This window comes from Nicotiana sylvestris, chromosome 10 (assembly GCF_000393655.2).
Source record: "Nicotiana sylvestris chromosome 10, ASM39365v2, whole genome shotgun sequence".
In the NCBI taxonomy this organism is placed as follows: domain Eukaryota; kingdom Viridiplantae; phylum Streptophyta; class Magnoliopsida; order Solanales; family Solanaceae; genus Nicotiana; species Nicotiana sylvestris.
In genome coordinates this window covers 32,225,383-32,250,063 of record NC_091066.1, presented here as the reverse complement: position 1 = coordinate 32,250,063, position 24,681 = coordinate 32,225,383, and the positions used below count along the sequence as shown (strand labels likewise).

General features: G+C 35.7%; 2 protein-coding genes across 3 annotated transcripts; one reads left to right on the top strand and one right to left on the bottom strand.

The window, feature by feature from the left end:
* Positions 1–2,040: 2,040 nt before the first annotated feature.
* Positions 2,041–5,621, top strand: LOC138879156 (uncharacterized). Its single transcript, XM_070158747.1, has 7 exons — positions 2,041–2,269; positions 3,984–4,180; positions 4,298–4,501; positions 4,614–4,706; positions 4,793–4,894; positions 4,968–5,387; positions 5,475–5,621. Exons 1-7 carry the CDS (start codon positions 2,041–2,043, stop codon positions 5,619–5,621), a joined length of 1,392 nt encoding a protein of 463 aa, XP_070014848.1.
* A 13,170-nt stretch (positions 5,622–18,791) lies between these two features.
* On the bottom strand, positions 18,792–22,840 carry LOC104230981 (serine/threonine-protein kinase RIPK-like). 2 transcript variants are annotated; one of them, XM_070160511.1, is made up of 5 exons: positions 22,408–22,840; positions 21,648–21,783; positions 21,063–21,199; positions 20,837–20,960; positions 18,792–19,831 (listed from the first exon to the last, which is right to left on the bottom strand). In XM_070160511.1, the coding sequence occupies exons 1-5, from the start codon at positions 22,813–22,815 to the stop codon at positions 19,362–19,364; spliced, it is 1,275 nt and encodes a 424-aa protein (XP_070016612.1). In that variant the 5' UTR covers positions 22,816–22,840; the 3' UTR covers positions 18,792–19,361. The 2 variants fall into 2 exon arrangements, with proteins under 2 accessions (XP_070016612.1, XP_070016613.1); XM_070160512.1 differs by having other exon boundaries at positions 20,837–20,921.
* Between the last annotated feature and the right edge of the window lie 1,841 nt (positions 22,841–24,681).

Below are 24,681 nucleotides of genomic sequence, written 5' to 3'. Positions count from 1 at the left end.
TTGTCTACTATGGAGAAACTTTTCCTCCCAGGATTCTTTACTATTATGATACATTTGGTAATTTACTTGGCAACTGAGGCTAAACATGCGGGGCCAGTACATTATTGCTGGATGTACCCAATTGAGAGGTATGAAGAATATTACTGAATCTTTGTTATATATCTTTAGTTGTTAAATATTATAATATCAAACTAATACCATTATTTTATTCCATAGGTATTTGGGTACTTTAAAATCATATGTTTGTAATTGTGCATGTCCAGAAGGTTTGATAGCAGAAGCATATATAGCAAATGAGTGTATGGCATTTTGCCCACGATATTTGGAGGGTGGAGATTCAAGGTCTTATTGTTCAAGAAAATGCAGTGATGAGATTGAGCATGAGACTAGTAAAGAAGAATGTCTTTTTTCAACTGTCGGGGAGTCGTACAGTAGAGTAGATATATTTGAGTTGGATGAGAAAACAAGGTTGCAAGCACATCGACATGTGCTTTTCAATTGCGAGTCAGAAGTGGTTGAAAAGTAAAAAAAAGTAAGTGTTATATCTATTATTTAATATATGTATATTACTTAATTGATAACAAAATTAATATATGTGAGTTACATGAATAGGGAACATATTGCAGAAATCAAGAGATCACATCGCAAGTGTCGTTTGACTCAACATCAACTTGATTGTGTGCATTTCGATACATTTCATGAGTGGTTCAAGGAGCAAGTAAGTAGTAGGACTAAGTCATTGGTTACGTTAAATTATTTTTCTTGCACAGATATCCACATTTATAGTTGTATCTTTTATTTGGTTAGGAAAAGGAGCTTGAAGCCACATCTAACATCTTAAAGGATGTTAAAGTCCTTGCACAAGGGACGAGTTACATTGCGAAAAGATTTAATGCGTTCGATGTAAATAATGGGTATCGGTTTCGAATGAAGCAAAGTGAAGAATTTCTGACACAAAATAGTGGTGTTATGGTCGTTTCAAAAACTGAAAGTTATGTAAGTACAAGTGACAATACTCCAAAGTCTGCAAATATCACATATTATGGCAGATTAAATGATATTGTGGAGTTAAACTACTATGAAGAATTTAAGGTTGTCTTATTTAAACGTGATTGGGTTGATGTAAACAAAGGTAGAGGAGTTAAGGAAGATGATTTGGGTTTCACACTTGTGAATTTCTCATGCCTTACAAACTCTGGCGATCGAGAACATTATGAACCCTTTATTTTTGCAGAACAAGCTCAAAAAGTAATATTTATACAAGATCCTGAAGATCATGAATGGTTTGTCCCTAGGTTAATTAAACCTCGAGATATTTTTAATATGGGAGAGGAAAATAGTTTGCAGTTTGAGTCATCAATGCAGAGTGATGCCACTGACTTGGCTCTCTTAGAAAATACTCGTGTTCCAGAATATGAGTATAATGATTGGGTAAGAAGTAGTGATGAGATAGAAATTGATACAAAAGTACATTCTCAAGCTTCTCCAAATGATGGTAAAGCTAGCATTGAGGGAGGAAATGACAGGGAAAATGAATATGATTCTGAATAAGATAGGTGGAACTTATAGAATATTTTTCTTGCAAGTATTATTTAATAACTTCTTGTGATTTTTTTACTGCAGAAATTTGAATAAATATACTTTTTTGCTTTCAATTTGAGTCATTTACAGAAGATGCATGTTAGTCAGCTATGGATTTTCTATGTTTGTATTGGTTGATTATTGGTTGATTTGAGTCAATTCTTTATGCTTTCTTTTGCTTATATTTTGATGATTGTAGCCATTGTATTGCAATTTGCTAATGTGTTATTATCGCTAGACAATAGTTTTTGTTGGTGCATCAATACTTTTTATTTCTTTAACTATATCTATCGCAAGGCTTTATTCGTGTGCACAAATTGTTATTCATTTTTTTCACAACTTGAGATGAGGACGATGTTTCCTCCTATTTTGCGTGTGACCTGCTGATTGGTTGGAGTTAATTTGGTACTAATATAACTTAATGCATCTAGATAATTTCTTTATTATGGAAAAGGAACTATGCAAATTAGAGGTCGCAATCGACTGGTAATTGAACAAGATTATGATGAAGATGTGAGACCTTATATTGAGCACTTGATGGATGGTCAAAACTACTCTAGAGCCCAGCCATATATTGAGCAGTTGATGGATTGTCAGAATTACTCTAACGCTCAAGCACATGATGGTCAATCTAATGAGTTGAATTTTTCTAATGGTGGCACTGAAATTCCAAATGATGACGATTCAGGTAATGTTTCTATTGTATTGCAATCTGATAATGTATAATATTAGATTATGGCTTTCAACACTGTTTATCTTTGTTTCCTTGTAATGGTTGCACATCATAAATGCTTATTGCATAGTGATATTTGATTTAATTTGTGCTTTCTTTGACCTTTAGGGGTGTTTTTGATTTTGAAGTACTGAGATTCGAGTTGCCTTCTTGTTGTTGCTGTTCAAGTTTAGTTATTGCAATTACTGCAATTATTTGGTTCATTTTTTATGCCGAAATTATGTTCACGGGTTGTTTATTTGGACTTACAATTTCCTTAAAATCTCGACACTTTACGAACTGGTTAGCTTCTTATCTATGCAATTTCATTTTCATTGTTGTTATCATTTTCACTGAACTTGTTTCCTTGTTGAAGTAGGAGAATTCCCAGCCTCCTTTTGCACTGCCCTGGAGTCTTCCACCATTGTCACCTGTTGATTCTGAGTTGTGTCTTCCACATCCTTGTCAAGTACTGCAAATTTATTTGCAACTGGCACAATAGCATTAGTTGTTGCTGTCACTGCTGTACTATTTGTCACTCTCCATCTCTTCTCCAGTAGTAATTGCCTTAGGTCTGTTATCCTTGACTTGGTTCCATGTAGGTCTAGGATTACCAACTACCTTTCCCCTGCTCAGAATCATTATAGATTGATCACCTTGCTTCGTTTTCCCTTGATTTCGATCAGCCACCTCCTCCTTGACCTATTAAACTAGAACTAACTCAGGATGTAACTTTCTGCACTCCTCCTCATTATGTCCTTGTAGCTTGCATACACAATCTTAGAATCTATAACACCAAAGTTTCACCCACTGGCTACTCAGAAGCAAATAATTGTTACTTGAACACCCAATGTGCTCTATATCATTGAGACTACCAAGATAATATTTGTGCAATCACATAGGACCAAGATGCTATCTTGCATTTAATTAGACATCAAACTTTTTAAAGAAGCTATATATTTTAATAACTTGTGTGATTCCTACTCTTAGAACTATTTGATTATAGACCATCCTTTCTTCAGCTTACAAGTAGTCTTGAATTCTCTAGTTAACAACAAATTAGTTAAGTTTGAGTATAACACGTTGATAACAGTATGGATGAAGCTTAAAGTACTCCATCGTCAACACATCTAGAAATGGTTAGCCGAAACCTTATACACCAAACGTGACTCTATGATACATCAACTATTCACATTTCCTATCCAAACCCACTTTCGTTTCTATTTGCTGGATTGCTAAATCTTTGAGGCTACAACAGCTCCTCCATCAGTTCTTGTTGTAGCCAGCATCTTATTTAGACCAACAACATGAAATTTTACACCTTTGTCTTCTGTTAATTCCAAGCCTTTTTCCAATAGCATGATCCACAAAAGAATTAGCTACAGTCATCAGATTCAATATAGCAACATTTTTATGATTCCGAGGTTGCAAATTCAGAGTCTGTTGCTGCTTACAAACCTGCATAACACCAGCTTTATTCTCCACTCGATCAGTGATAGCCTTAGGGACAACTTTAATATTTTGACCAGCTCCTTTACCATCTGCAGCAGCTTCACTATGTATTGCATTAGCTGGAGATATGCTATTCAGAACTCACTAAATAACTATTATACTATCTAACTTTTTGTTCTCTTTTTCATTCTACGTAATTCAGAAGCAAAAAAGGTTCGTGGGCCTACTTTATAAAAAGATATTTGGAAACTTCCGCCGGAGAAGACAATTGATGCGCCCTTTAATAATCGTAACCAAGCTATTGGGAAAGAGGGTCAAAAGCTTGCTAGCTTTCTAGGAATTATTACCAGAACTCCAGAACTAACACCTCTACATATAGATGATTTGAGAAATTTTGACAACGAAGAAAAGAAGAAACTGGTGGATTTTGCGAGGGTATGGAATAGTTGTTGTTGTTGTTGTTATTATTATTTTTTATATATATATTTTGTGAACATGCTCTATCTTTTATACATGATGTTATCTTATAAATATTGGCTTTTATTTTTTCAGAAGAAGTTCTCTATCCCAAAACGTGGAGAGGCGTGGGTCTTAAAGTCACTAGGAAAAAAATGGAAAGATTACAAGTGCAGTTTGAAGCGTGAGTATGCGCAAAAATATAAGACTAAAGACGCTTTACTAAAAAATAGACCAAGTCGTATACCGAGGGATCAATGGAGTAGTCTTGTCTCGTATTGGCTTTCTGATAAAGCTAAGGTATCAACCTTGAAAATTCTCCTAGTCTGCTCATATTCATAGCGTTTTGATTTTAGGTATGCTCAATTTTTGTTTAAATTTATAAGAGATCATTTTAATATTTCAATGACAGAGACGTACCCTAGCAAATAGAATCAATAGGGGCAAGCAAACGATGCCTCACACAGGAGGATCAAAAAGCATTGCCACCTTGATGAATGAGCAGGTAAACCTGTGAATACTACAAACTATAATATTTTAAACTTTTTTGTCATGCATACAACATATATGATATCATTTTTGTTGTATTAGGCTGTAAATAGGATAGAGCCTACACAAGCAGAAATTTTCCTATTAACTCATAAAAAACATAAGGATGGTAGGCCACTGGATGATGATTATGTCAAGACAATCGTAAGATTTATTTTTTTTGGTTTGAAGACTCCGTCAAACAATATGCATTTTTTCCTATTCGTGAATTCCAAAGTGGATTTATTGTTTATTCTATGGTCAAAAAATGATAAATGAAAGAATGAGCAATAGTGAGAGATCTACTGAGCAAACTCCTCGTAGTGTTGCTTGGGAAGGAGATGTGTATTCCCAGGTGTTGGGAAATGGAAAAAGTGGGTATGTTCGTTGTTTAGGACTTGGTCCCACTCCTTCTGTTCCATGGGGTAGTAGGTCTTCCTTAGGAAATATTGCTGCAGATGATTCTTCTGATGAGGTTATACAAAGGTTAGAACAGCAGATAATCGAGTTAAAGGAGAAACAAAATGAAGAAATGAATATTATGAAACAAAATCAGGAGAATATGCAATCAGAATTACTCCAAATGAGACAATTAATGCGCAAATATGCTCCTAATGCATCTATGCCTCAAAGTAGCAATGGCACCTTAGGTGAACAGGTAACTTCATTTCATAAACTTTAGATATTTTAAATGAAATTCTAATCATATAAAAGTATTGTTATTTAACATGTTAATATGTATTAGATCCCCGACGCCAATAGTATATATGAACGAGTACCACAAACATCAAGAATGCCTAGTGTTACTGAAAATGCTCAACTTTCTCATGGTACTACTCATCTTTGTCCTTCATCGCTACTGTTTGAGTTTTCCTCCTTCGATTTTTACTAATTTGTTGTTGTATTTGGGCTTACCTTGGATTCTTCTTGCTTTTATATATTTACTTTTCTCACTGATGTTGATGTCGCAAAGGTTGTGATAATTTTTGATAGTTCTCTTTGCTCTCTTTATGTAATTTTCCTCACATAAGCCTTTGATCATGAGTAGTGTTCTATCATTTGGGAAACTGATGATAAGAAGAGTCAGTGACTGGAGTCTAAATAGACCCTTGTGGTTAGTCTTGTGATATTATAGCTGCTTCTCCCTAGTTAAGTTGGTGGAGCATGCACTAGAACCTTAGTAGATCTGAGTGTTCGGAGTTTTGGAAGCTGGACCATGAAAAATGGATTCTGGAAGTGGCCAAAGTGTCGAGTGTCTAGTATCTGCAGGATGGTAAGTTCATATATTTGTATGTCAAGGGGGAAGAATCAAGGCTCTAGGAATGGATGGATGTTGAACCATTGAGAAATATGAAAAGGAGATTTCTGAAATAGTAGCATAGATAGTAACAGTAAGGCATCAAACAACAACGCTTTACTGTAGCAGAGTTACAAACCTTATTGAACTAGAAGATGGCTTTACATTTTCTACTAGTTTCTGTCGCTGAACTATCTGCGTTAAAGATTCCCCAAATCTAGCTTATACGTGAAGTTCTAAAAGAGAGTGTCTGTTGATGAAAGTATGAGGTCTATTAATCTGACTGGCTTTACACCAGTAATTATGTTGCCCATACTTAGCATCAATGATGTTCTTCCATAGTCCAGATTGCCTAGTTTTATAACTTTCTTGGCTTTCCATCAGTGATTTTATAACTTTCTTGGACTGTTGCTACTGATCGCGCACTAGGATTCTTGGACTGTTGCTACTGATCACGCACTAGAATTCTTGCACTATTGCTACTGTTTTACACTGCCTGGAGAATACCTAGTTTTATAACTTTCATCCCGATCAATCTGTTGCCCTTTCTTCATAATATCCTCTAGAACTTGTTCATTCATCAAAGTCTCAAACGAGTTAGAGATAGTGACATTCTTTGCTGCACTAAGTTCCCTTTCTTTTTGTATATCCCCTGCACTATTTGTTCCTCCAGCATCATTTTCATTGTTGTTATCATTTTCATTGAACTTCTCCCTTGTACCTTTCTTACCCTCTGAAGTTGTAGCACCATTAGGACTTCCTTCAGTTTCTAGAATGCAATCAAGTGTAGGGTTGTTCACCCTATTGTTCATATCACTTTTCTTGGCTTCTTTTCTTGTTGCACTCTATTAAGCTTCTTGGTCAGAGACTTAGTTACTTATTTCCTTACTGAAGTAGGAGAATTCCCAGATATACTGTTAATCATGACTGTTAAGTATACTGTTAATCATAACTGTTAATAGCAGTATTAGTGAAACACCATCTGTAATTGATTCTCTGGAGCTTTTGCAACAGAAAACATCAATTACAGATGGCTGTAATTGATGTTTTCTGTTGCAAAAGCTCCAGAGAATCATGACTTTGGCTAGATTGCTTTGGGAAAGTGATGTGATATCTTTGTTGCAACTCATTCTACTTTATTTCTTTATGTTAGGTCCTTCCCCTTTGTTTGTGGATTTCTTCACGTTTTTTTTGTTTTATTTTTCTGTCTTTTTTTTTTCAAAATAATAGCTAATCTGCACAGAATTTCTGGGTTGGTTCAAGAATTTCTCTAATAGATTGTATAAGGCTCTTAGCTTACTGTTAGGCATTCTACTTTCTCACTAGTTTTACCTTCCCTTGTTATAGATGTAGAAGCAACATTGATAAGAAGTTTATATATTATAAAAGTATGGATATATTTTAGCTTAAGTCGATGGGAAAAAGATTTCGACTGTTGACTTTAAGTTTGATAGAAAGCCAAAGTTATAAGTGTAAAGATGCATTAATTTTGGGGCTCATTCTATATTCCTATAAAGCCTATATTACTGTTATGTGGTACCAATGGGTTTTTGGAGCATTTCCTGACCAAATGGTAACCTGCAGTTTCTTCCAAACAAAGGTCCTCGCTTGTTCACTAGCTGAAGATGACATCTCAATGTAGTGACTTTGTCTTACGACCCCAAATGCCTGGTCGTGATGGCGCCTATCACATTACTAGGCAAGCCGACCCAAAATCATTAACCATAACAAATTTCTTTTATAAAATCATTTTCTAACACGTATTTAAATCCCAATTTTTCATAAGAAATGTTTAAGATAGCTAAAAATGTGCGGAATCAATAAAATATTAAACCAACACTGCACAAACATCTGGTGTCACGAGTCTAGATTCTCTAAATATACAAATCTGATTGTCTAATATATAACAAGTCTAAAATGTGGGAAAACAAGGATAAGAGGAAGAAAGCAGGGCTGCGAACGCCATGCAGCTACCTTGCAGTCTCCGACAAACTCTAACAATGCTGAGGACCCTCATTCTGCCGCTCGGGCACCTAGATCTACAAACAAGGTGCAGAGAGTAACGTGAGTACGCCAACTCAGTAAGTAACTAAAGTAAATAAGGTCTAAAAGCAGTGACGAGCAGTTTAAAATCATATAGAAGAGCAAATGACAGAATATCAAGTCAAACTCATCAGTTTTAAAACTAGTTTCTTCATAAAGCTTCAGTCTCATTTGAAATACTTTGAATTCATTTAATTAGCAGATTTCATCAGTGGCTTATGTTGAAAGAAGAGTGAAATCAGCAAAATATTATAAATGGACCCCTCGGGCAAGGCATCACTAATAAATATAGCCCCCCGGGCAAGCCTCTCAGTCACTCGTGACTCAGCTCTCGTCACTCGGTACTCACACTCAGCACTCAGTCTCTACAATATTTCATAATAGTAATAATCATAATAATCGCTGCGGCGTGCAGCCCGATCCATAGTTTATAGTCGACTACGCTCATTGGGGGTATACAGACTCCGGAGGGGCTCCTACAGCCCAAGCATCATATCGCTGCGGCACGTAGCCCGATCCATAATATATACTTATAATATTGTCGCGGCGTGTAGCCAATCCATATAAGTATTATTGCGGTGTGCAGCCCGATCCATAATATATATTTATAATATTGTTGCGGCGTCCAACCCGATCCATAATATTATAGTCCTCACCATTAGGTCCTCAACCTCTCTCAGTCATTAACCTCACAACCACTCGGGCGTAACAATAGAAATTAGGGAACTCAGTTCGAACAGTTCTCACATTTAAGAAGTAGAGTGATAAAACCAGTTTTAAACAATAAACAGGTAAAACATGACTGATGATATGCTTTTAATCAAATAGAGTGAGGAAAAACCGTAAAAATGTCTCTAAGGGTCTCAACAGGTCGGCACAAGGCCCCAAACATGGGATACAACCCATAATATAGTCTAAATGTCTAAATCATGAAATATTATAAGATTTCAAATGAAGTACGTGGCTTAATAGTCGTTAAGGGACAGACCAAGTCACAATCCCTACCGGTGCACGCCCACACGCTCGTCACCTAGCATGTGTGTCACCTTATTTATCAAAACAATTCGAAATACCGGGGTTTTGTACCCTCAGTTCCAGATTTACAATGGTTACTTACCTCAAACCTAACAAAAAAATCCTACTCCGCAATGTCTTTGCCTCTCAAGTCGGCCTCCAAACGTCTCGAATCTAGCCATAATTAACTCGATTCATTCAATACATATTATAGAAATTAATTCCATATGAAAATAATAATTTTCCAACAAAATATGAAATTAACCCAAAAATTGCCCGTGGGGCCCATGTCTTAGAACCTGACAAAAGTTACGAAATATGAAACTTCATCCAACCACGTCCAACCATACAGATTTCACCAAATTCCGACATCAATTCGACCTCCAAATCCTCAAATCAAATTTTCAAATCCCTAGGCCCAAACTTTCGGATTTCACTCCAAAAACAAGTAATCTAGTAGGGATATTCAATGATAATCCCATATTATTGACTAGCAATGACTACAAGTGACTTATCTCAAGTTTTCCCATGAATTCTTGCTCAACAATCAACCAAAACCGAAATTGAAGACTAGGGTATAGAACCTTACCTCTTTGATGAAGAACTTGAAGGATTTCTTGTTGGATTTCAGGGCTTGAACGAGATTTTTTATGAACAAGGCACTTGAGTTCTTCCTCTCTCTTGATATGCTCTCCCCTCTCTCTAAAAGCTCCAAAAATCCCCAAAATAATGAACCTCAAACGAGTTAAATGAAATGGGGTTCGGGTCTTAAAAACCCATTTTAGTACAGCTGCGGTGCGTGGGGCGCCGCAGGGCACTGGGCGGCTGTGTAAAATGTGTCTAGAAATGAAATTTCGGATCATTTTGGAATTCCCTAGTGGCGCGGCATGGCGGGCGCCGCGTGGGGCGGTGCGGTAGTACAATTTCCGGCAGTGTTTGGTAATTTGGCCATAACTTCTTGTAGGAGTGTCCAAATGACGAACGGTTTGAAGCGTTAGAAACTAGACTCGAAGATCTTTCATTTTATAGGTTATTCATCAAATAAATCCTTATATATATATATATATATATATATATATATATATATATGTAGGTATACCCGTCCAAAGTTTGATCTTGTATGTGCTCATTCGAAACTTTCGTCTATAATGAAAATTTTCAAATGGGCTTGGACTTAGGCCTCTCCTTAGACCCCCAAATCACTTATAATATGCCTCATACACTTATTATCATATCTAATTAATAGCCATCATTTGCAGACAAAATTATATAAGTAATGCACGTCAACTTTCTTAATAGCACTTAAGTACTTCGAAAATATTTTTCCGGGGTGTTACATTCTCCCCCATTTAGGATCATTCGTCCTCGAATGAGAAGTAAAGTTCGTCCCCCAAACACATAACATAATATAACTCTTTTCTCACACACCTCCAGCTCCCAAATTTTCCAGAAATTTCGACAGAGTCTCCTTTGTAAGAGGGCATATCCACCTGCTAGAGAATCACCAAAACCATACTAACAACATATCTAAAACTCGACAAAGCTTCACAATGTATATCAACAACATAAATCTCAACATTTCATGTATTGTATTATCAAAATTGATACATAGACATGAGTTGCACCTATTTAAATCATAACCCTAGAAAATAACTTTCGATCCAACAGTGAGAACATTTTTTTAACACTTTCGGCCTTCGAGGTGTGCTTCTCGACTCACAAACTTTGCCATAACACATTCACGGTAGCAATCTCAACTATTAGACTTATCTAACAAGGATGACAATTAAGTACCTCTCATTGGACAATTATCCATTAACTTTACCTTCAGTAGTATCCTCCATAATAATACACAAAGGATTTCCAACTACCTCCATTAGATATAGACACATGAAAGCATAGAATATATAGAGGACACTAATAGAGAGACATCATACTTATAGTTTGGCATATTCCCTTCGGGATTTCATAAGGCATGATGTAACTGCACATACGTTACCCGTATTAGAAATTCACATATCATCCCCATGAAGACAATATTGATAATAACCCGTTCACTCTCTTCAACTCTAAATCTCTACGCCGGACACCAGAACTAAAACTTTGGCGACCTGCAACAATTACTCTAAGATGTTCTAGTACAAAAATGATGATAAGATTTCATATCCCATATATTTAATCACGGGGTAATGCTTCTTCTTTGATATGTTTGAACCTTCAAATCACTAATTCACCTATCATGTATCTATACTCAAGGGTGATCCCACATTACCCTATTCCATATTGGCCTGACGACACCACAAAAATAGAAAATCACTAATTCAGTGTTAGCCTATAAACCTTGGAATCCAATCCCCAACATCCAAGAATTTCTTTTCAAGACTCGATTTTTTTTTACATATACGCACTGCATGTGCGTTAACAAGCTATATTAAGACTTAGACATAACTCCAAATGCAATCATATGTTATACCACACAACTCGCATACTCGCAACAGTTCCTAATCACTCTAGCTACTTAAATACAAACCCGGTACCAGTATTAAACCCCATATTAAGTAACACCTCATTGCAAAACCTTCATACACTGTCAAATGAAAGAAAAAAATGGAATTACCTTACCACCAATCAGATCAACAATTCATGGAGCTCTTTCGTTTCCACCAGGACCTCTATCACTTTATAGGCCAACATTCGATATCATCCTCCCAAATACACCATAATCAAATCTGATAGTGCACATTCTAAGTCCAATGGCATTATATTATAAAACACAACTATTACACACACATGCCACACCAATATAACTCAATATTGCACCATCCGGGTACCCAAAAGGAAAAATATCTCAAAGAAGAGAATTGTTTCGCAAGTTCAACAAGCACCACCACAATCAAAATGCTATAAGCTCATCATTCATAGTGGAACCAAGACACACGAATCGAATAACAATAGCCAGCTCTTCTAGAGCTCACCTTAACAACAACCACAAGAGCGACTCAGTTGCCGATAACATAATGCACCTGGCATGGTCACAGACCTCCAGTCCACGTATATCATATAGGAGCAATCCAACAAGTACACCCATATATACTAAATTAAATAAGATTCTCGTGCTTCTGGACTGGCATAAATAACACATTATACTCTAGACGCGAACAAATTGTGCTATCATAACTCAAATCGAAAATCTTTCATCACTAAGGCATTTATTAAGTTTGTTTAGGGATTTATTTTTTTTAACCCTTATGTATCCTCAAACACAACCCAAATAGCTCACACAATGTTACATGTGAGAAACATCATAGCTTAAAACTCAACAGTCAATTCTAGGCATATCATAGCCTAAACATATTCCCGAGCACGAATAATTTCTCCGGTGCTCACACATGGGTTTAAACCTCACATATATGCGCACTCGCAGTATGTAGTTATCACAATCAATTAGTGCAACTAGTGCTTCCATTGAGTTTAAATAAAATACTCACATCAAACATGCCGCAATTCCCGAAATAGTATACTTCTAAGAACTCTTAGTCTCCAAATTCATAGATCGCATAAACCGTCCTAACTAATAACAACCCCAACACTCAGATGACTAACACATACATCAAGTACAACCATCCCACGATAAATATTTTCATAATTCTTTCGTGCTACATAGCAAAATCTGAATATTATTAGTCGATCAACCAAGTGAGTGTCGTAATATCAATGAACATCCGTTAGTCAAACATAATGCGCCCTTTTTTTTAATATGCGTACCCTTCTTAGGGATTACCGAGCAGTTATAACATTAATCTAACTATCCAAAACTAACTATTCTAACCAGAATTCGTGACCTTCCCTTTAAGAATAATCTGCCACCCTATACATGCAAATCTTAATCCCATACAACACGCCATCTCTATCATGCCATCATGTGACAAACACAAGAATCTCATTATAAATTCTAAATTACCAGTAAATTATATACCAGTTAGTTAGAAACCTTCTAATTGCTCCCATTGAGGGACAAATCATAATACACAACATGTTCCTCACGCCGGTAGAAAGTATCTGGCTCAAACCCTGGTAGAAACCATAAAGAATACCTTACAATTCATTTGCACATAACCAAGCTGCCAGAACTATATTCCTGTAACTTTAACAAATCACGTGGGTCGCAAAACACATGAATATTGCCACCAAAACCTCTGTAGATCCTCATCACATTATCAATACACCAAGAACCGATCATATTCATTATTGTGTTGATCCAAATCACTACCAAGCTATTCTTTTTCTTTGATTCCTTTTCGAATTACCCTCAAGTTATCGCTCTTACTTGACATACACCATGAATGTTACCCAAAGTTCACTACTAGAGATTCCAGCATAAAACCATACGGCCCTAAGGCCCATAAGCCACTATATTATCCTTAAGTATCCCCGTAAGTACCACAACTGAAACACCCCTTCTAAATGTACCTTAAGTGGATTTAAAATCATTCGTTTTTCTCCATTATACTGGAGTACAGAATCCGTAATTATACAGAATTACCGCAAGTCTCGGTACCATCCAATATAAATAATTGATTCTAGCAGCATACAAATTCGATTTTTTTCAATTGCTACATATACATTTCTGAATCCATAAGACTTCTTTCAAGAGTCGTCTATTCTGCTCAAATCTAAATTGCACCGCCTAAACAAGCCAAATAACACATGTCCCATTAGCACAACAACACTCAAGGGAGTAACCATGTCTTAACACCACTGGTCGTATTCACGTTCCATGCAAATTACATTCTTCAGAATTAATAACTTAATCATCCCATGATCTTAATATACTCATAAAACACAATATAACCCGTATTCAGGAATTTCATTATTTTAGTCTTCCCTGATCTCAACCTCTGCAGGTCATAACTGACCCATGAGCATGTTACGAACCAAAACCTAAATTTAACATATAATAATGAAATCAAATAGCCGATAGCGGACTCCCCCACTTGGCTCAATGCCATAGATCAGAACATTCAATAATTTACAATACATATATCCAGTTACCGCCATAACACCATAGTGTGATTTGACTAAATTCTTTCTCAGCTCATGCAACACAACTTATATAGTTCCTCAATTCATCTACTAAGCTCGCCTTCACTCTCGTGATGGTCAGGTCAACCTTTTTTTTGACAAATTCAAATTTAAATCTCAATACATCTGCCATACGGGTAGAAAAGAAAGTTCTCCACACAACATTGTAAAGATCACACCTCTGTAGTTTATTTCGCAAATGATAACTAGCATGCTTAGCCTTAAGCTGGAATTTTTTTATACTCTTTTCGCAAACACAATTAAAATGCAATCATTTAATGTCCCTGAGTCTGAACTCATATCGCAACGTGAAATCTACTTCACCTCCTAACTAAACAACATGAAAAGATCCTTCATCACACCCACAACTGGGGGCTATACATCAGATCACGATGGAAATCAAGCACCAGATAGTTCGTGCTGCCCCAAAGCAGACCCTTCTCGTCTCATTCAATTCATATGAACATATCTCGCAGTCACATCACACTCATCACGTAACTATCCAGTCATCACTTCCCTTAATAGGGACACAATCTAACATATTGATCCAGAAACACACACTCGTGCAATCAACAGCTCAGGGATCAAGCTATAGGCAAAATCTGACCTCAAGTCTTCTAGACTGGCCCAATATCAACACACAGAGATCACATCTCGCCCTCGATTAGGGAATCACAAGCCATTGATGCATAGCTGATATCGAGCACTCATGTGCGCATACGAACGCGTGGAAGGAATTCAAAGAGTTACATTTCAAGTTGAATCAATGATGCACGATAAGAATTCAAGAGTGTGGAATTTCCTAAAGGTTCTGTAGCTTCTCGAAGATAAGTACAGACGTCTCCATACCGATCTGCAAGACTCTACTAAACCGGCTCATGACTCGCGAGACCTATATAATGTAGGCTCTGATACTAACTTGTCACGACCCCAAATACCCGGTCGTGATGGCGCCTATCATATTACTAGGCAAGCCAACCCAAAACCATTAACCATAACAAATTTCTTTTATAAAACCATTTTCTAACACGGATTTAAATCCCAATTTTTCATAAGAAATGTTTAAGACAGCTGAAAATGTGCGTAATCAATAAAATATTAAACCAACATAGCCCAAACATCTGGTGTCACGAGTCTAGAGCCTCTAAATATACAAATCTGACTGTCTAATAAATAACAAGTCTAAAATACGGGAAAACAAAGATAAAAGGAAGAAAGCAGGGTTGCGGACGCTATGCAGCTACCTTGCAGTCTCCAGCAAACTCTAACAATGCTGAGGACCCTCACTCTACCGCTCCGGTATATGGATCTACACACAAGGTGCAGGGAGTAACGTGAGTACGCCCAACTCAGTAAGTAACTAAAGTAAATAAGGTCTGAAAGCAGTGACGAGCAGTTTAAATCATATAGAAGAGCAAACGACAGAATATCAAGTCAAACTCATCAATTTTAAAACTAGTTTCTTCATAAAGCTTCAGTTTCATTTGAAATACTTTGAATTCATTTACTTAGTAGATTTCATTAGAGGCTTATGTTGAAAGAAGAGTGAAATCAGCAAAATATTATAAATGGGCCCCTCGGACAAGGTATCACTCATAAATATAGCCCTTCGGGCAAGCCTCTCAGTCACTCGTGACTCAGCTCTCTTCACTCGGTACTCACACTCAGCCTTCAGGCTCCACAATATTTCATAATAGTAATAATCATAATAATCGATGCAGCGTGCAGCCCGATCCATAGTTTATAGTCGACTACGCTCACTGGGGGTGTATAGACTCCGGAGGGGCTCCTACAGTCCAAGCGTCATATCGTTGCGGCGCGCAGCCCGATCCAATATATATATATATATATATATATATATATATCGCTGCAGCGTGCAGCCCGATCTATAAAAGTATTGTTGCGGCGTGCAGCCCGATCCATAATATATACTTATAATATTGTTGCAGCGTGCAGCCCGATCCATATAAGTATTGTTGTGGTGTGCAGCCCGATCCATAATATATACTTATAATATTGCTGCGGCGTCCAACCCGATCCATAATATTTATATTCCTCACCATTAGGTCCTCAACCTCTCTCAGTCATTAACCTCACAGCCACTCGGGTGTAATAGTAGGAATCAGGGAACTCAGTCCGAACAATTCTCACATTTAAGAAGTAGAGTGACAAAACCAGTTTTAAACAGTAAATAGGTAAAACATGACTAATGATATGCTTTTAATCAAATAGAGTGAGAAAAAATAGTAAAAATGTCTCTAAGGGTCTCAACAGGTCGGCACAACGCCCCAACATGGCATACAACCCATAATACAACCTAAATGTCTAAATCATGAGATATCATAAGATTTCAAATCAAGTACGTGGTTTAATAGTCGCTACGGGACGGACCAAGTCACAATCCCTACCGGTGCACGCTCGTCACCTAGCATGTGTGTCACCTCATTTATCAAAACAATTCGAAATACCGGGATTTGTACCCTCAGTTCCAGATTTACAATGGTTACTTACCGCAAACCTAGCAAAAAATCCTACTCCGCAATGCCTTTGCCTCTCAAGTCGGCCTCCAAACGTCTCGAATCTAGCCATAATTAACTCGATTCATTCAATACATATTATAGAAATTAATTCCATATGAAAATAATAATTTTCCAACAAAATCCGATATTAACCCAAAAATCGCCTATGGGGACCATGTCTCAGAACCTAACAAAAGTTACGAAATATGAAATTCCATCCAACCACGAGTCCAACCATACATATTTCACCAAATTCCGACATCAATTCTACCTCCAAATTCTCAAATCAAATTTTCAAATCTCTAGGCCTAAACTTTCGGATTTCACTCCAAAAACAAGTAATCTAGTAGGGATATTCAATGATAATCTCATATTATTGACTAGCAATGACTACAAGTGACTTATTTCAAGTTTTCCCATGAATTCTTGCTCAACAATCAACCAAAACCGAAATTGAAGACTAGGGTATAGAACCTTACCTCTTTGATGAAGAACTTGAAGGATTTCTTGTTGGATTTCAGGGCTTGAATGAGATTTTTTACGAACAAGGCACTTGAGCTTCTTCCTCTCTCTAGATATGCTCTCCCCTCTCTCTAAAAGCTCCATAAATCCCCAAAATAATGAACCTCAAAAGAGTTAAATGAAATGGGGTTCAGGTTTTAAAAACCCATTTTAGTACAGCCGCGGCGCGTGGGGCGCCGTGGGGCACGGGGCAGTTATGCAAAATGTGTCTAAAAATGAAATTTCATATCATTCTGGAATTCCCTAGTGGCGCGGCGCGCCAGGTGCTACGTGGGGCGGCGCGGTAGTACAATTTCCGGTAGTGTTTGGTAATTTAGCCATAACTTCTTGTATGAGTGTCCAAATGATGAACGGTAATCTTCAGAAAATAAGGTGGGAAAAAGGTTCGATTGAGAAGGATTTGGATCATCGTTTGGTTGCAATATTAGTGGAGCTTTATGTTAAATTTGGTAAAAATAGCACGTTATAGCCAGTTTTCCGACTGGCCATTCATAAATAGCCAGCGTTTACGAATTCAATAAAAAATAGTCACTATTTTGCTGCAACAGAGACCGATCCAACATAATATACTGGAGTTCGGTGCACCTGTGTATGAACTCCAGCATATTATGCTGGATCGGTATATTTTGCTGACTTCAGATAATATACTGGAGACTGGAGCACTGGTGCTCCAAACTCCAGTATATTATATTGGACAATTATACTTGCTGGAACTCCATCATATTATGCTGGAGTTACAGTATACTTATCCTGGAACTCCAGTATAATATGCTGGAATTCAAGCATACTTATGCTGGAACTCCAGTATAATATACTGGCGTATTTTTCGGGTTTTGAACAGTGTTTTCGCTCAGATTTATCTTTACATGAAAAGTGGCTATATTTCGATTACTTTTGAAACTGAGCTATTTTTGAACGACCGGATATAAATCTGGCTATTTTTTAATTTCTCCCTTAAATTTGACGTCTTCATAATTGCACTTTCTCTTTCTGTTATTTTCTTTTTTAGTTTTTTTTTTTGGGGGTTTTGAAAGCATTTTCTTTTGTACATATGACTAGTATCTTTATTTTTAAAACTCAAATCTTTACAATATATCATAACAAAGGCAGGCCGACAGAACTAGCTATTTACGACTTTATGGCAACATTAACCCACTAGCTAAATCAACCAAAGAACTAGATTAAAAATCAAAGAACAAATATCAGCAAATATAGATGTACTTAAACCCACGTACCCTTTTTAAACCCACGCCTGCACCGCACCCGTATAAATGTTAAATATTTTTATTTTGACCAGCACCATCCCGCATGTATCTAAACCCGCATCACCACGCACTCGCACCGCCCCGTTGCCATCCCTAAATAAAGTGAAGAATTGTATTCTTTTACAAGTTCAAAAGCTTTCAAAGATATACTACTAACAATTTTGGCGACTTTTTGTGAACATTGTTTTAAAGCGTCAAACAAAAAAAATCTAGCTAAAATGACAATTCAAATTTCTTGAATAAATTAATTAAAAAACAACAAACATCCATGAAATAATCAACTAACACATACTTAACAACAATGCGCTGTAATTTTTTTCTTTGGTCCGGTATCCGAAATTCACCGACTTGATTAATCAAGATCTTTTTTTTGTCGATTAATCAAGATTCACGCTATAAAGAGCTGACTATAGGGTTTTAGTGATCCCTGCTGAAAGATAACTTCATTCCAACGGTTGAAAGAACCTTTATAATTCAACCACACCTTGGTATGGGGTAGCCGTGATTTTTCTTTTCTCATAATTCCTATTTTTTTGGTTTCTTTTTCTAGGTTCTACATGAACTATTTGAAGGATGCATTGGCGTAACTGGTAAAGTTGTTGCCATATGGCCAAGAGGTTACGGGTTCGAGCCGTGAAAATAACCTCTTGCAGAAATGCAAAGTAAGGTTGTATACAATAGACTCTTGTGATCCGACCCTTCTCCGAATTTCATACATAATGAAAGTTTAATGCACCGAGCTGTCCTTTTTTTTTTTTCCTACATTGACTATCTGAATTCGTGCCTTAAAGTCCTAACAGATAAGTATCTGAGTGAACAGTAGCAGACTTTAGTTGATTCTTTTGCTTCATGTGGCCAAGTCTGCGCTGCCTGCAACCATTTTCTCTCTTTTATCCTGCACTAATTTCTTTGTCATTTTGATCACTTATTTTCACCTTATTTTCTTCCTCTTTTTCTTCACCCCTCTTTTTCTCCAAACAACCATTATTCAATCCACTACTTTTACAGTCAAAAGAAGGAACCACATATACAAATGGACCAATTGGTATATCTTTTAAGTCCAATACAGGTTCCAAGATCTTGACCACATTGGTCATAGTAGGTCTAGACTTAGGCTTTTGACTTAAGCACTGATAAGCCAATGCAGCCACTTTTTTGGCTCCTTGAGTTGAGTACTGACCTTCAAGTCTAGAGTCCATTATTCTGTCATGCTTGTGTGAATCCTTGAGGAATGGCCTTGCCCATTCTACCAAGTTTTGCTCTCTACTAGGACGTTTCTTGTCAATGGCTTGTCGTCCTGTTAGTAATTCTAATAAGACGACTCCGAAGCTGTACACATCGCTCTTAGTTGTCAAATAACCTGTTAAAAAAAGAGAAAAAAAGGTTAGATAATGTGTCACGTCGGACGGTTAGTAGGCAGCTACGCGTGTTTATTCTTTTTTTCAGTAGTGTTAGCATGCATGATATCTCTTTTTTCTTGGATTGATGGTACTATTTATTGTTTGATTGCATTTTTTCGTTTTAGTTTTCTTGTTACCACATGTTGCCAGTAATTCTTTGCATCTTGTTTAGTCGAGGTTCTATTAGAAACGACCTCTCTATCTAGGGTAAAGTTTGTGTCCACACTACCCTCTCCAGACCCCATTGGGTTTGTTATTGTTATTGTTGTTGTTATAATGTGTCACGTCCACACAGAGGCGAAACCAGAATTTCTATTTTATGGGTTTTAAACTTTAGAAAGACGAGTTCAAGTGCTAATAATTTGATTCTAATATACATATTTAATGAATTATTTAGCACAAATACACTGTTTAAAAAAATGCAATTGAGTTCGACTGAACTTCTATCTCCGCCCGTACGTCCACACCCACGTTTTCATGAAAGTTTTGTACTCCATTCAGTTCCAAATATTTCCAGATATTATTCGCTTTGATAAATTAAATTGGTTTCAAAATTTTAGAATTTCATAGAAAAACAAGAGGTATCTATTACCGTTTTTCCCCCTTTCAAATTCACCCTTACTACTCAAACTAGTGCAAATATTAATCAATTAAGACATTTAGAAGAGAGATGGAGTATATTTTTGATAAAATATGATCTTATAATTAAACTTTGAAGGGTGTACAAAAACTTTAATAATGGCGGACCTACATAGCTGGTTGTTCGATCAAACTACTGTTTTTATCCATGCATTACATTTTTATATTGAAACTAGTATCATAACATAAAAATAAATTAATCGGAGTAATCTTTGGTAATTAGCAGCAACTTTAAATTAAAAAATAAATGAGCACATATGACTTAAAACTAAGTCCGTCACTATTGTAAAAGACATTTATATAGACCCAAGTATGAATAAATTTACCTGTCATCATATACTCAGGAGCAGCATAGCCATAAGTGCCCATAACACGAGTTGTGACATGTGTATCACTGCCTTCTGGACCATCCTTTGCTAGTCCAAAGTCAGAAAGTTTAGCCGTATAATCCTGATATATAATTCAAGTCTTAATTTTATAGTCTCTTATAATACCATGATCTAAAAAAGATGTTAAAATAGAGAGTAAATTCTAACGATGATAGATTATTACCGAGTCTAAGAGGATGTTAGAAGCCTTAAAATCTCTGTAGATTACTGGTTTTTCCTCCCCATGCAAGAAAGCTAGCCCCTTTGCTGCGTCTACTGCAATCTTCATTCTGGTCAGCCATGGCAAGCTACTCGAACATCCTGCAGTCAGTCATTAAAAAAAAATGAGGTTTCTACATAAATATGCAGTCGGATTTACTGTTTACTTTTCCTAACCAGTATACATAGATTAACTACATACTATTTATACACGGTTATACACTACATATTATACATGAATTATATGCATATATACATCAGCCGACACTGTTTATACACTAATTTCAGTTTAACCGGTTACGTTAGCGGCTATTTAGGTTAATTCTTTAAAAAAAAGATGTTTAGCTTAAAAGGAGCCAAAAATTTTGTTTCCTCAACTACTGGTGAAATGTCCATACATATATATATAAGTATTAGCAGGTAGAACATGATTATTTTATTTTATTTTATTTTGCTTTTTGGAAGAAAGAAAGTAAAAGCTTTTAAATGAAGAATAAATTATTCACAAAATTGTTGATATTCTACTACTATAAGAATATGAGATACATACTTCTAAATAATTGGTTCTCCAGATTTCCCCTTGCCATGTACTCGTAAACAAGAAGCCTTTGCTCATCCTCCCAGCAATATCCAATCAATTTCACTAGATTAGGATGCCTCAATTGCCCAAGTAACACTACTTCAGTCTGAAAACACAACAAGTATGAAACTAGTATTAGTTATTGGAAAGAACTTAGTAGAAAAGAGACAATATTTCAGTGCTCAAAATGACCAAAAAAAGTTTTATACTTCATGCGTTTCATTCTCTTAGTTTGAGTAAGTAGAGAGTTTAAAAAAAGTAAGAAAGACTTTTGAATCTTGTGTTTTACAACTAAAAATGTGTGTAATACCAAAATCCCTTGAATTTTATGGTCTTAAACATATCATGTGAAATGTTAGAGTTAAAAGTTATTTTCTCCGTTCATTTTTACTTGTCCACAGTGGACCTTGCACGCCCCTTTAAAAAATAATAGATGAAGTGCATATTTTACTATAGTACCCATAATAATGATAGTATTTTGAGAAGTCTTCTGAAATAATTTAAAAAATGAGTAATTAAATATAATTAGGGTAAAACAGGAAAAAAAATATGTTCTTCTCTTGTTGCTAAAATTAACAAGTAAAAGTGAAAATATATTTTTAGTATAGTGCACAAGTAAAGATGAACGGAGGGAGTAGTAAATATAGAAAGAGACATTCTTTTTTTAAAGAGATTAAAAAGGAAAGTAAAATACATAAATTAAAACAAAGGGAGTAATATATTTGCTCACCAGCCATTCTAAGTGGCCCTGAGAACCTTCCAAATCCAGAAGTTTAACAGCAACAGGTTGAGCTTTTAAACCAGGCTTTATTTTATCATCAATGAACCCCTTATGCACAGGACCAAACCCACCTTCTCCAAGAAAATTAGAGGACGAAAAGTTACTTGTCATAACTTTGAGTTCAGAATGTGTGAAAATATGAAGGTTGGATCCAATGATAGCATTTGATGAGAGATCACTTATAGAAAGTGATGATTCAGGATCACTTATATCTGAAAGAGCTAGCCTTGAATGACCACAATTATTACTATTTTTAGAAACTCGAACAATATTATTCTTGTCCTCAAAAGGAAGTACATCAATCTTAACATTGAAACAACTTGGTATAATAGCTTTCAAGGTAATCTTGAAAGCCATATTATATAGTAGCTGTTTATCTATATTTAGGATATGAAACAAATTAATGAATTGATGAAGAGAAACAGAAGAGATATGGGAGGCTATATATACATAATATTCAGGTGAAACGAACGAGGTGCGAAAGCATTATAAAGTCTTGTGGTCAAATGATAAAATAAAATAAGAAAGCATAGTTGATTATATATTCCATGTTTGCCGCGTATGTACAAACTAGGAAACAGACCAAGGATATTTCTAGTTTAATTTCTGGTGTAAAAAGGTGACGGCAGTACTGTTTTCTGGATTTCCACTCCTTTTTGGGGTTTGTTTGGATTCGAAATATTGTAGTATATAATTAATATGCATAAGAAAATGCCACTAGGAGTTAATATTATATTTATATAATAATTAATATGCAAAAGAAAGTGCGACTAGGAATACTAGCTAGTATATGAAATTAATCTAACAAAAGAATAAAAATGAGGATAAGCAATTGATCTCCGTTAAAAGCATATATAATTTGTACTAAATTACAATTAAATTAATTTTATGAATATCATCAATGATAAACGTGATCAGTTAACAAATTAAATGGGAATAATTATTTTTTTATTAATTAGTTAAATTTGCACTAATAAAACTTCTTGTCTACTACATAATTTAAATCCAATACATGAACACCCACACACACAACTTGAGCTTCTCAGGTTCTTGCATTAAAAAGTTATGATGGAAACATGAGAAAGGTTATCTTATCTTTGAAAAAAGAGAGGAAAGAATTAGGAAAAGGGATGTAGATAGCAGGAAAAAAGAAAGAGGTAGGGTAAAGAAAGAAGTTGTTATACAAATAGTCGGCGAGATTCAATGTTCATTTTTTCAAGCCGGTATTAGATTATATACAGTTATATATAAATTATACATATGTTGGCTATTTTTAATTTAAGGGATTAGGTGAACGGCTATTTGAGTTAATTATTCAAGAAAGAAAAGAAAATTAATCCTAATTCGAGCCGGATAAAGTCCATTAAGGAGGAAAATGCTTTCTATCAAGATTTTTTTTTACCATAAAATTTGAATTCAAAACATTTATTAAGGACAGAGGATCCTATCTATTTTACCACAATCATACATAATCAATGTTGACGCTGATAGTTCTCAATTACCATTTTATTAAGAAGGTTTAATTATGAATGTGCTTAGGATTTCTTTTGCAAATAAACTAGTCGAGATATTCCACGAGGCAAAATTTATAGTACTAATTAATTTCCAAGAAAGCTGTATTTGCAATCATTCTCATGAGACCTCTCTTGTCTTTTTTTGTGGGCGACTTCTACTTATGGTCAATTCCTTCTTTTTAGCACAGTGCATATAATAAAGAATTAAAGTGAAAACTGAAAATCAAAAAACAAAAGCTCCCTTTATGTCACTGGAGATTGCTTGACTATTTAACATTTGAATAAAGAGAGAGTGAGCAATTCAGCAAAGGTAATAGTACCAACTTGAAAAGACAGACCTGGTCTTGGTCTCCCAACTACAATTCATCGATTCTAATACTCGCTCCGTTTCAATTTATGTGAACCCATTTGACTGGGTACGGAATTTAAGAAAAGAGAAAAGACTTTTGAACTTGTGGTGTAAAATGAGGCACGTATATTTTGTGTGACTATAAATCATTGCATAAAGGTAAATTGTTTCTAAATAAAGAAAGGGGTCATTCTTTTTTGCAAGGACCAAAAAGGAAATAGGTTCACATAAATTGAAACGGAGGGAGTAGTTTGTTTGGTCTAGTTTCTTTTTGGTCAAAAATATTTTTTTTTCAAAGTTAAGGTGTTTAGTTAAATTTTGGAAAGGAAAAAGCACTTTTGAATAGAAACAAAATAGTTT